The sequence below is a fragment of the Enoplosus armatus genome, chromosome 16 (genome assembly GCF_043641665.1).
Source record: "Enoplosus armatus isolate fEnoArm2 chromosome 16, fEnoArm2.hap1, whole genome shotgun sequence".
NCBI lineage: Eukaryota > Metazoa > Chordata > Actinopteri > Centrarchiformes > Enoplosidae > Enoplosus > Enoplosus armatus.
This window is the reverse complement of record NC_092195.1, coordinates 9617099-9629848: the sequence shown is the minus strand read 5'-3', so window position 1 is coordinate 9629848 and position 12750 is coordinate 9617099. Positions and strand designations below refer to the sequence as shown.

Genomic DNA, 12750 nt, shown 5'->3' with positions numbered 1-12750 from the left:
CCTGCGGTGCTAATGTCAGGCCCCGCATGACTCTGCAGTAATGACTCCGCTCCTAAGTTCAAAGGTCAACCAATCAATAACGTTGCAGTATGGAGTGGTGCTGGTGATATGTCTCTGTGTGTGCCCAAAGTAATAGAGGGGTGGCCCAGAGGGTAATTGGCTATTAAATACTACACTGTAGGGAATGGGCGTGGGGTGTGTGTGTGCTGTGTGTGCTTGCACACGTGTTTGTGTGTGTATTGTTTTTTTAAGGTGTATTTGTCAAATGTAGATGAAATCGTATTTCCATTGAGTCCATTTTTGTATCAGAGATGTAGAACTGAGCTTTAAAGGCTCAATGCTTAATTGTTATCATATCATTCATATCATATCATTACCATATAGATTTGAGCTAAATTCACAAACAAGTTTTTCTTAATGTCTTAAAAGTCTGCTTTCCTTGTGGCAAGTAGTCACTTTGTTGTCAGTAGTCAGTTACTTTAATTACATCTGTGTGTCTGACTAATTTACGTTGTGTAATTAAGCTGTGTGATATACTATGGGTTTTCTTGGACACAAAGTTGCAGAATTACATTTTAGTATTATTACCCCGATAGGTATTATTTCATTATAATTTATAGCACTATTAATATTATTGTTTATGTGTAGCATTTCAGTTGCTTATCCATGTCCTTTGCCTCAGGGTAGTTTTATTTCCTACCTGTTTTGCTGTTGCTCTGATGTGAACCCAGAGAGAGTAAAGTCTGTGTTTCACAGTTTTTCCGTGTTGAAGATTATTTCAAGAGGACTGTAGCCCAGTTATTACCCACAGCCCAGAGGGATGGGAGAAATCAAGAAAACAGCCTTACAAATCTTTTAACATTCTTAAACAATAATATGAATGACTAAAGCTTCCACTCTCGTCGGTAGAACGACCATTTGTTTTACTTTTAGATCAATAGTGGCATCTGATAAATCACCACAGTGAGTTTGCCAGTTCTGGACAAGAATTACACCACATTTTGTTCCTCTGTCTTTTACTGCACTTGCAAAGTTTTTCTGCCTGCTTACAGACCAACTTTATTTAAATATTACTTTTCTCTCCTGCTCAGATCATCTCGGCAGCCCAGACACTGGCCCTTCACCCGTCCAGTAAGATCGCTAAGGAGAACCTAGAGGTGTTCTGCGAGGCCTGGGAATCGCAGCTCTGTGACATGGCCCTGCTGCTGAGAGAGATCAATGACGTCTTTGAAGGCAGACGAGGTGTGTTTTAGTTCAGTAAATGGATACTCTCGTGCATTTGGGTACATACATGAGGAACAGAAAGCCTATCAGAAAGAGTGAGAAGCACAAGCGAACACAGGCAAAATGTGCTGTCAATGGCATTTTAGCCCGAAAGAATGCAATTCGCTGATAAAACCTTGTGAATCATTTTGACCGTGAACATTTCAGTAGCCTTATTGAAGGTTAAAGTTGAGGCAAAGCAAGAAGCATGAGCATATCTTTTAAAAATTATCCACCATGGACTGTGGGAAGTATTTTGTAAAAGGAACAATGTCAATGCCATTAAACACCCCTGCATTCATTCCTCTCTCTATTCATTATTGTACCAGTTACCTGAAGTATCCAAATCATGGACAGCCCTTCTTACAAAGCAGCTGCTCGTATCCTCACTGGCAGAGACTCAGACAGAAAATACACGTAAACACTCAGGCCTGTGTGACTGTGTGTATGTTTGCATCGACTGTACATTTGCCGTGCACACACAGACGTATGTTTGTATCAGGGAGTGTTGGATGTAAATGTTATCAACCCCGTGCGTTCACACACTGTAAAACTGATTAATCTCAAAGTCAGGGGAAAGATGTTTTGGAATATTTCCAAGACGTGGCTGCCCTCAAGAATGTGACTTTCACATATAACGCAGTAAATATTTTGAAGTGCAGCTCAGCGGGTGAAAGGATCACATCCATCACACGTTTGTATTATCGTGAAGCCAAAGTGCTGTGTTAAAATGTAGAAACACGGACACTGTGGAGAGATTTGCTTTTATTATTTTCTTCTAATCTTCCACCGTGAACATGACTGTTCGTCCCTATAGTCGATTGAAGCGAACCATGCTGTTTGTGATGAAAGATAAAAATGTGTCAAGGGTGGACAGCGATAAAAGCAAAACTATTTCTGTACCCTAATTACAGTATAACTGTAATTACCACCCTAATCGTCTGGAAAGGTGTGGATATCTGCACACAGTAATTCAAAGCGAAATAACAATAATGATTATTGTTGTGTTTTGTTTTTTGTTTACTTGTGACCTTGTGTTCAGATAATCACAATAACTCTCTACTCCTAGGAGACAAAAGACCTTATTTGTCACTTCCTAGACCCGGGGTGAGTATCACTCCGTCCATCCTCATCAATATTCCTACGATCCGATGGTTTGTAAGCCTGAGATTAATGCCACTCTCTTTTCCCACAGAAACACTCACTCACTAACTTGAAGACTGCCAAGGCTGTCAAGTTGGATGCAGAGGTAGCACACACCATAAACTCCTCTGGCTTTCAGCTCAATGCATCACGTTGCGTCTCGTACCCCGTTCTGACAGCAGTATATTCATCTCCAGGAAACTTTGTGTCACTCGCTTGAAGAATTGATAGGCAATTTTGCCGGCCGGCAGTTTTTCACATGCTGTAGCACCACAGGAAGCAGGATTGTGCTTATTATAGAACTTCTCAGTGTGTTAACAAATGGAAATAACCCTGTTTGCTGATGTACATTTCTAAAATGACATCCATTATATTTCAGTCTTTCCCTTATAGATTTTGTATGTGTGTGTCTTTCTCTGTGTGTGTGTGCAGGAGCAGACAAGCATGGCCAAGCTGGGTCTGGAGCTCCGTCTGCTGTCGTCAGATGTGGACACAGAGGTGGAGAAGTGGGAGGAGCAGGAACATGACATTGTCCGACAGAGCCAGAGCCTGGCCAGCATGGCCTACAACATGCACCTGTTCACCAGGTACCCGAACAGTACTGCACTCTACACAGACGCACACATGCTCCGATTTTATATCTGCAGCCTGCTGAACTGTTGCATTAATTTCAGAGCTCAAAATTGTAAAGCCTCTTAAGCATCCACATGCATGTCTTTAGAGGCTTAGTGTTAATGAGAGCCCCCCAGCTATCGATATTTACCAGGCAAAGCTTGAGGAAATGATGGAGTTGACATGACTATGACTCATTCTGACAATAAAATGGTTGCGATTCATCAAAGTTACAGTGTTTGTTGATTGCTGTGGATGTATTTTGTCCTCATCCATCTTTCTCGTCCATGTTTCCCTTCCTCATTTTCTGTGTTTCCCATATTGATTCCTAAGAGGGGAGGGGCTGCTGAAAACAACACTAGACCTTTTTCATCAAGCTGAGGTATGTGCATCCATATCCACTAATCTTTCCCCCTCTCTCCACCCTCTGTTCTACTTTCCTCCCGTTTTATCGAAGCCGCAAATGAATGCATCTGTTGTTTCATTAAACCGATGACACACTGGGGCTGGCAGATCAATAGGTTAGTAAATGTCAGCATCCCTTCGTTCACTTCCCTCTCACGGATCTGATAGAGAATGACTAGGACTTATCACTGGGATGGAAATAGAGTGCTGTATGTTCCTGACCACATCAGACACATGCGGTGATAACAAACAAAAGGTTTGCATGGAGGAGTGTATCCTACTGAACTGGGATCATTGCCAATAATGTGCAGTAATTTGTAGAATCGGGGCCCAAAATGTCAGCCAGGATTTATTCCATTTGGAGCGAGTGAGGGAGATAAGAGAGGAAGAGGAACGATAGGAGAAAGAGACGGGAAGGCATACTGATAATAAGAGCTGAGAAAAAATAAATTTTCATAATATTTACTGACTGTGCTTTATTGTTTGTTTTTTTGCTATTGAACGGCTTCCTGGTGGAAGTTAGAAGGATTACAGTTTTGCTTGTATTTGTCTAAGTGTTTTTTTTCTGACTCACTCTTAAGGTTCTTTCTGAAGAGGGGCTCCAGCTGTGCTCATCTCTCCGCACTTTTTCCACTCAGGTATATACTAATAAATAAGTCTCTGTCTCTCTTGAACACACACAGGCACAGTTTAAGGCTGAATACCAAATCACAATGCGCTCACGTGATACCATTTCCACTTTGTTCAGCACTCTAGGAAAATAAATCTAAGGCGTATTATAGAAAAGAAAGACATTTTGTATTAGTAGCAATAAAATTAAGAAATATATATTTTAGGTGGATTCTGATTGACTACAGTAAAGTGATATGAAGCTATAGAAATCAGTATATAGTAAGTAACCAAGCCAAAGAGAAAATAAAACAGTTAATTTTCTTTTGCACAGGCCAAGCTGCTAACCCATCTGTATGCAGACACACACACACACACACACACACACACTGGCACCTGTGCCCCCACCCACGTTCTCTCACACACATACACACCCATATCACCCATTCTGGCATGCCACGGTGCCAGGTCCGCCTTATAAATCACACAGCGAGAGCAGGAAATTAAGGCTGTCACACACTTTCCTCGTCCTCTTTTCCTCTCTTGAGTTGAGATCCAACAAACAGACGTAGCCTTGGTGCCTTCGTTCCACTTGCCCTCCGCCAACTTCTTCTCTAGGTCCTCCAAGTTTAATTAAATGGCTCTTTTTGACAGCCATTAACGACTGCCATTTGTCACCGCTGCATCTGCAGGGGTGTATGTTTGCGCACATGTGCACGTGTGGAGGGAATGAGGGCGGGGGAGTTGACTGCAACCGCCCGGGACTAATTCATAATCAGGAGGCCCAGCTCTTCAACTTGCCTCACGCTTTCTGATTAATTACATCAAACAAACTGGTGCTAATGGAGTCCCTCTGTCTCACCCTCCACTCCCATACTTCTTTGGCACCAAACACACTTGTGGCACACCTGTGTTGCCCTCATTGAAATTCTGTGACTATTTATGCAAATTAGCTTGCTTTAGCATTTTTAAGAGGTTTTGTGTACTTTTGTCAGTCCTGAGTAGTGCTACCCTGAGTGAAAGAGTGTGTGTTTAGGTCGATGGTGGCATGTAACTGGAGTAGATTGATGGCCCCCGTGACTGAGATCTAGGGATTTACTCAGCTGGATAACAGACTTAGATCATGACCTGGCTGTTGCTGAGGGATTACATCAAGCAGCACTAAATTTGAATTTATTACATCCTCCTTTTTCATTTTTGTGATACTTGATTTGTGTTTGACCAAGAGCATCCAGTAAATCTATCATTGTCTGTACATATTAACCCAGTGTCCCTGGATAATACCATCATAAACCACCTCTGCTGTCCTGAAAGACATCTCTCCCTCTCTCCGTCTTTCTCTCTGTTCCAGCTGGTTGATGAGGAAAAGTCTGTGGTGATGACAGAGATGGAGAAACTGGTGGCATTATGCCAACAGTTGCAGATGGGGTCCAAGACTCCTGTACAGGGCAAGACTGCCACCTTCCAGAAGGTACCCATACTACGCTCGTTTGTCTCTCTATCATATTTTTTGTTTTGTGTGTACACTTTTTTTTTTTTTAATAAAAAATGAATTGATGACTTGTTTTTGCCCCGAGTCTGTTTTGTCTGGTAGACATTAAATTAGTAACATCACAGAGTGAACAGAACAGACTTTCTGTAGTTTTTTCTCAAAGGCATAATTAGCTTTGACAGCATCAAGACTACATACCCAACAACAGACTGGCACTGAACACACAATAGAGCATGACTAACCATGTTACTTCATTACTGACTACGGCATAATCTTTGAGTGATCTGCGAGTAACACCATTATCGAACACAGGGCGCTAGATTAATGAATGTCTGCGAGGAATTAATGAGCATCTTGGGCCGAGATGAGCTGCCTTAGGTCACCTTGCAATAAAAGGGAAGGTTGAAATCAAAAGGACAGGATGAAGAATAGCGTGTCCTCTGCTGATTAATGAGCATCTCTTTGATATGTATTGGCTCCCATCTCTTTGTCTCTCCATCCTGATGTTCACTGTGTCATTCATCACAAATAGGAGAGTGTGTGTCTGTCAGGGGTTGGCACAGTAGAGCACTGATCAGGAAGTGTTAAGTTATATGCTGAACACAGTTTAGATGATGATGCGTTTGTGCATTTGTATCCAGTGTGTATCCATGCTACCCCTCTTAAACTAGTCTTTTTATCATTTTATTTCTTTGTCTCTAGGTGGACTCATCCATTCAGACAACCCGAAGCATCTTGACCGTGGTCCTCTCCCTCCTCCCATTCTGTAACAAGCTCAACAGAAAGGTGAAGCCCCTGAACAGGACTCATGACTGGCACTAGTGTTGGCTTGGCAAACTACATGGAAATCTACCAAAGCTCAGAAAAGTTTATGTAGTCCAAGAAAGTATAATTAAATTTCCAATAACTTTTTGTTTGAACGGTTTGCTTGTTAGCAAGCAGTTGCCTATTTACATATCCAGCAGATGCAGACCAACATAAGCATTCATTTGGAGTCGTGTTTCTCTCCACTTGGCAAATGTTAGTCCAATATTCACTCTCTTTTTCTGGTCTCCACCAACTCCTGAGGGAAATATTTGGCTCTTTAGCTGCTAAATGCTCCACTATGTTCACCTGCTTGTCGCTAACTGTGTCTGCCTGCTGTTCGGTGCTGAGCAGGTAGTGTGCAGTGGAAGTGTTACATTTAGAAACAATGAGAGATAGACAAAGAATTGAAAGAGAGAAATTCAATTACCTCTCCATGCTGTGTCCATTTGCAGTACAAGTCAGAGAGGAGTAGCCTGGGCTCCCCGCAGGACTGGAGAGAGAGGCAGGATGCATCCACACCTGTTAAAGAGGAGGGAGCTCTCAACAGCAAGAGCAGCAACGGCTTTGGTGTCAAATCCTTGGAGCAGCACATGGCTGGTCTCAACCTCCTGGAGAGCAAATAATCCAGGAAACAGTCACCTCCTTAGTCCACTATTCTCCCTTGGAGCAGCACATAGCCAATCTCACCTTTCTGGAGGACATGTAATCCAGGAAATACTTCACTCCCCTCATCCCCTATGCACCCACCAGACAGTGGGCCAGAGCCGTGGGGTGAAGATGGTTGCCTGGGTCAGTCAGTTTGTATTTGCTGTCTGGATGATGAATTACAAGGTTTACAGAGGAAGAAGTACATCCAAGCTCTCTGTGCCCAGGGGCAGTTTTACCCCAGGGTAACTTGTTACCTGAAGTACCAGTTCCACCCCAGTCCACAAGATGGAGACAATCAGCCAACACTTTGACTTTGCCATTTGCAGTGAGCAAGGGGGGCCTGACACAGATATCAGGAAAGAACCCCTCTTGATGCCCAACTCAGCCATACATCTGTCTTCACTATGTGCCTCTGTGTAACAAGCCTATTTGCTTTGTGGTGTACTGTAAACGTGTTGCACATGTTAGCCAGATTGGGGGGAAAAAAACAACAGTGAAATGGCTGAAAACCCACCATGCATGATGCCATCATCACCAAACCCTTGTGTTTGTTTATGGTCAATGTGTCATGTGTCATAGGTTTGTAATGTTAACACTTGTTCTGTAATATTAGCCATAGTGATACATTCTGTCCTTGATCACTGGCATTGTAGTCAGCATCTCACCTGGATAAACAAGTATTTTAAAAGTCAACCACACCATATGATTAATGTCTACTTTCCATACAGTCTGCTATGGAATGTTCCCCATGTGCCATGTTAGTAACAAAATGCAAAAATCACAATTTTAATGCCAAATATAATTGTCCTCATGAAGACGCAGTGATCTTCAGCTTGCTACTCGTATGAAATATAAAAGCTCTTAGTCCTGCAGTGTACATCACTGAAGATTTTTGTTTTGGGCCTGGTTTCTCCCAAAAGTCAAATGATAAAGATACATCTTATCACCAAGATGCTTTTGGGATGTCAGGACCTTACTTTATACTGTCCTGAGTATTAAATCATTTTCTGTGTATAGTTTTTTTTTTTCTCACAAAAGAAATGAAAGATAATTGTGAACTAGCCTTGAAGTGTACTTGTTATGAAGACTATCATTGTGAAACTGCCTAGTTGGCCAGTATGTATTAAATGGTATATGGTATGTATAAAATGGTACTTGAAGCATATATATATATACACAGTAAGTATCCTAAGGTAATGAATTTGGTACTAGGTGAGGGTGTGATAATGTCTGAAATGAAAAACTTACATGAAGCTTTAGAGATGCTTTGTACAGTGTGAGAGCAGCTAAGGATGCTGGGTATTGTGGTGGCACTACAGATGTGAAGAAATCATAGATCTAGTTTTGGACCATCTATTCTTTTGACAATTGAAAGGTTAATAAAAGTGACACATAAAAAAATAAACAATATTTTTCTTAAATCACTGTCAGTTGTGTTTATTGACATTCTATAAAAATAATTCAAACTGAATATTAGTTAGGATATTTAACAAACAGACTTCAAGTAATTTGTCATGCTTTCCTCTATTTCCTCATTTTTCAAATTATAAAAGCAAAACAATAAATAAAGAACTTGAATGAAAATGAAAAGCAATGTGTAATAGTCTAGAGGCACAGTGCAGTGCTTGCATTATATGCAACAGTCCCTTTGAAGTGACCACATAAATGTCACTTTCCAGGATAATGTCCTCAGTCTTGACCCAACTGGTGGGAGTGGAAAGAAGGGAAGCTCTCCCAGAACAGTTTCCACTTAAATAAGGTAAGGACGTGGAGCTCCGTCAAGTGGGCTGTGATTGGTCAACAGTACGTTTGGAGACGAGACTCTCGAACTCTTCTCTGCTCAGAAGATTCTCTGTTATGCTCTTGCTCTCTTCAAACTTTGGCAGGATGACAGCGATGTATCCTTCAGTCGATGGCTGTTCAGATTTGACAGACAAAGCACAATTAAAACATTTGTATTGATAAGATTAGATGAAACAAATGATTGTGGTAGAGAAACTGACAGCTTTCCCATATGGACCATGAAACTGTCATCTTGCAGTCATAACTTATACGAACAAAACGCAACATACAGTATACATGGTGTATACAAAGTATGCAAATGTGCAACACTAACGAGGAGTTACATTAATAGATGCACAAATGTGAATTCTTAAGAACACGCGATTAAATCTACAAATGGCGGAACATATATGGTACTCAGATGTGCAAATGATAATATTAACATTACAGTGTAAAAATGTGTATTTACCTTTTCCAGCAGGAGAGTAGGTGTTTCTAAAATACACTCATTGACCTCAAGAAGACGGCCCCGGATGCAGCTAAAAAGATGATAGATTTGTGTGACTGATCATGGCATGCAAGATGCAAAATGTACGCCTAGAAAAGCAAACTATTGTCTCACCTGTAGATTGTGTATTCAGTTTCATCTGTGCATGTTATCCTGCACAGAGGTGCGAAATCAGTAAGGAACTGACCCCCCTATAATGGGAAGAAAAATGATTGATAGGCATTTAAGGCCATGCTGACCACTTAGAAATGTGAGAAGTGAAGATAAACAAGTACAAATTTATGCACATAGACCAAACTTTAAGTAGCTTTATGAATTATTATGAATTTACCCGCTTGGACTTCCCAGACACTTTATTGTTCAGCCGACTGCAGCCATTACTGATCTGGTAATTGATGCTTTTGATTGTCCGCCCATTCTGAAGGATGGGGTGAGTGTCTGCTAACGTGATAACACATATTCTGCAGAGAACAAAGACAAATTTACACATGTGCTTTTAAAAGGAAAAAAACAATATCAGTGTATGCAAGTCAATTATACTGAGTGTGGATTAAATCACCTTAAAAATAAGATAATAATAATGAGTGTTAAACTATACTTATTCAGATAGGGTTCAGGAAATAAAACATCAACTAAATATACTGGGTGACCAGAAAAATAGAAACCCCTGTATGCAATGTGCAATCAACTGTCCTGTAATGATATCGCCTGTGTTGTGAGGCATCTACTTCTTTAAAGCTGTACTTTGTGTTGTTGTTTACTTGGTTTGCATTAAATATTTATGGAAGGTGTTTCTAATATTTAAGTTCACCAGACAGGTGTATAATAATGGTCACTCATACCTAATTGCCATTTATAAAAACGACTATTCGTTTTGTAATTATCACCACCTGGTGTTGACTTCACTGTTTACCCATCACACCGCTGTTACCTGTTTGAATGCTGCAGGATGCAGTGGTCCTCACACGGTTTCCCCTTCAAGTCTAAATAAAACAACGACAATACATTTAACGTATTTGTGACATTTTAATTAATTGCATCATGCTGGTTAATTATCAAAATATTTAGTGCTCTCCCTCCCTGAGGTCTCAAGTTAAACTAACGTCAGCGGACTTCGTTTAGCCACCGGACAGCTAACATGCGAGAAATTCCAGTGAGGTGTTATTTACCGGCTCTGAACCATCGGGTGTAATATCGGTCGACAACTGAAGGCGCCTTTGCTTCTGTGTCTTTCTGCTCCACGCAGTCCATCAAAAGTATTCACAATACCAGTTATAAGAAAAAGACTAATTTGCAGCAGTGCCTACGCTTGTTCACTATAGTTTCTTTGCTTGCCGTACAGTAAAGGGTGTGACACTGGGCGGTCCGTCCTTCGAACGATTCCCGAAAGTTGTAAGAGAGAAAGGGTTCCGGCGGAGATTCTTTCCGCTTCTTTGGGGATTGAAGAGAAGACGTGAATTTGAACGTGTAGAAAAGTATAGTACATCAAAGTAAATCTTCATCTAGTACAAACAATTTCCTATAAATTATGTGGTCATTTTCAAAAAAAAGGCAGCATAGATGCACAAGAGAAGAACTGACTGATCAGAAGTCGACTGATGCAGCTACAGCTAGCTAACTCATTTAGACCTTGACAAATAACAACATCACCATAATAATAATAATTTAGTTCATTTGTCTCAGTTGTATTCACACCTGCCTTGAGGACATTTGAAGGCTCTACTCATCTGCCAAAATCACTTCTCTTTTCTCTGGACAGGTAAGCACACATTTTCCCAGAGTCAGGTTGACTTTCAATAACTGAGGATTTCCAAAGCATCTCTCGCTCTGCCCTTTTCAACTTTTACAAACAGTTGGGAAGTTTTCGAGTTGTAGACCTTGTCACACTGATTTATCCCAGGCTTATCATGCTCAAGGCTGCATGAACAGTCATGCAAAGCAGGCATCTTGCACCAGGACTCCAGACACTCAGGGGCCCCAGACCTCATTTGTTGTGTGTCACTTGATTTGTGGTGAAAAAAAAACACAATATTAAGTCAAGGGCTGCTCCTACATTATTACTTGTCTGGCGCCTGTCTTGTAGAGGGGCTCTCTACAAATGTGTTTTAACAAATTACCAATAACCTTGTGCTCTTTGCATTTTTTTGGCTCTGTTGCAGGGTCATGTGGTCATGCTCACGCTAGTGGAAGCTGTCGTGTTACCTGGGACACATTGTGAAAGCAATTTTTCACATTGCCCACTAGATGTCAGACTACTGCAGTACACTGTATAGTCGATGTGATTAAACGCTACACACGCAAACTCAACCAAAGTTTAATCAAATGCAAATCCTCTGCGGGGTACATCTCCAGCTTAACATTTTCATATTTAGTTGTATTTGATTGATTCAAGATGCATTTTTTTATGTGTAAACCAGTTAAACAATATACAATATTTGTTATGTGCCATCTCACAGTGTCTGTGATCGTCAGTTGTTCAGTTTCCATACTTTGAACTACGTGTCTTATTTCCCCCCACACTTTTCTCTAATGATTCTCACAGATGGCAGATAGACATATAAGTATGTTGAGTCTGCATCCTAGTGGATTATGTAATGAGGAGGTCTGGGAGAGAATGGATGCAGGACTGAAGGACTGTTCCCCTCTCTGGATCTGGCAAGTAGCCCCTCTCTGACCCAGACCAATCACATACCGAACATATCTAGCTGGACGTGCTACTTGCACAATGCTGAGGGAACATTTTTTCTGGGATTGGTATCGGCACGAGGCAGATTAAGTAATGATGACTTCATATTGGTCACATAATTGAGAGACAGGGAGCGCAAGAGCGAGCGAGAGAGAGTCAGCTGACGTTTGGAGGCACAATGAGTTTTCCATGTATCTACTCACCACGACCAAGACTTGGAAAGTTTTGCTGTCAAGACCCATCGTAATGAGTTTTCCATTACTTCTCCATCTGTGGTAGGCCGTGGTCTGCAATTAATTCAGAGATGAAACACAAAACCATTGTGGAAACAGTGGACACAAAAGGAGTATCCCATAGATACACAATCATGCATCAGGCATTTCCAATAAACAAAGCCATCCTTAATATGAGTCAGCGGCTTTACCTGTGATCTTTTTCCAAAAGTTTCCCACAACAAACTGTACAGCTGCTGCTGTTATGAACAACAAGTAGATGCTGGATACCAAACGTCAGGGTTTGTCACGTCACGTGGATCGGGTCACATGCAGTAGATCTTCAGTCAGAATACATTCTGTGAAAGTGTATGAGGACATTTGAAAATTTCTCATTTCAAATTGTTGTGTCAGAGGGGAAAAAGGGCCTGTTAGCCAACAGGTGACCTCCCTGCATGTTGGTATTTGCAAGAGTGTGTATGAGTGTGTATGAGTATGAGTGTGTGTGTGTGTGTGTGTGTGTGTGTGTGTGTGTGTTTGTGTGTGCATCTGTGTTTATGAGTCTGTTCATTGCCTATATGTA

At 41.2% G+C, this 12750-nt stretch overlaps 2 protein-coding genes across 2 annotated transcripts in view; one reads left to right on the top strand and one right to left on the bottom strand.

The window, feature by feature from the left end:
- The window catches only part of ctnnal1 (catenin (cadherin-associated protein), alpha-like 1), a 45733-nt gene extending 37324 nt beyond the window's left edge, over positions 1-8409 (top strand). The window contains exons 11-19 of the mRNA XM_070921742.1: positions 1092-1242; positions 2333-2370; positions 2459-2512; positions 2839-2993; positions 3352-3400; positions 4005-4061; positions 5384-5503; positions 6227-6310; positions 6784-8409. Coding sequence (XP_070777843.1) covers positions 1092-1242; positions 2333-2370; positions 2459-2512; positions 2839-2993; positions 3352-3400; positions 4005-4061; positions 5384-5503; positions 6227-6310; positions 6784-6954 — 879 coding nt within the window. The 3' untranslated portion in view covers positions 6955-8409. The remainder of the gene's footprint in view (positions 1-1091; positions 1243-2332; positions 2371-2458; positions 2513-2838; positions 2994-3351; positions 3401-4004; positions 4062-5383; positions 5504-6226; positions 6311-6783) is intronic.
- Positions 8410-8511: 102 nt separating this feature from the next.
- On the bottom strand, positions 8512-10566 carry abitram (actin binding transcription modulator). Its single transcript, XM_070922280.1, has 6 exons — positions 10439-10566; positions 10201-10252; positions 9601-9730; positions 9384-9460; positions 9231-9300; positions 8512-8895 (listed from the first exon to the last, which is right to left on the bottom strand). The coding sequence occupies exons 1-6, from the start codon at positions 10518-10520 to the stop codon at positions 8758-8760; spliced, it is 549 nt and encodes a 182-aa protein (XP_070778381.1). The 5' UTR covers positions 10521-10566; the 3' UTR covers positions 8512-8757.
- Between the last annotated feature and the right edge of the window lie 2184 nt (positions 10567-12750).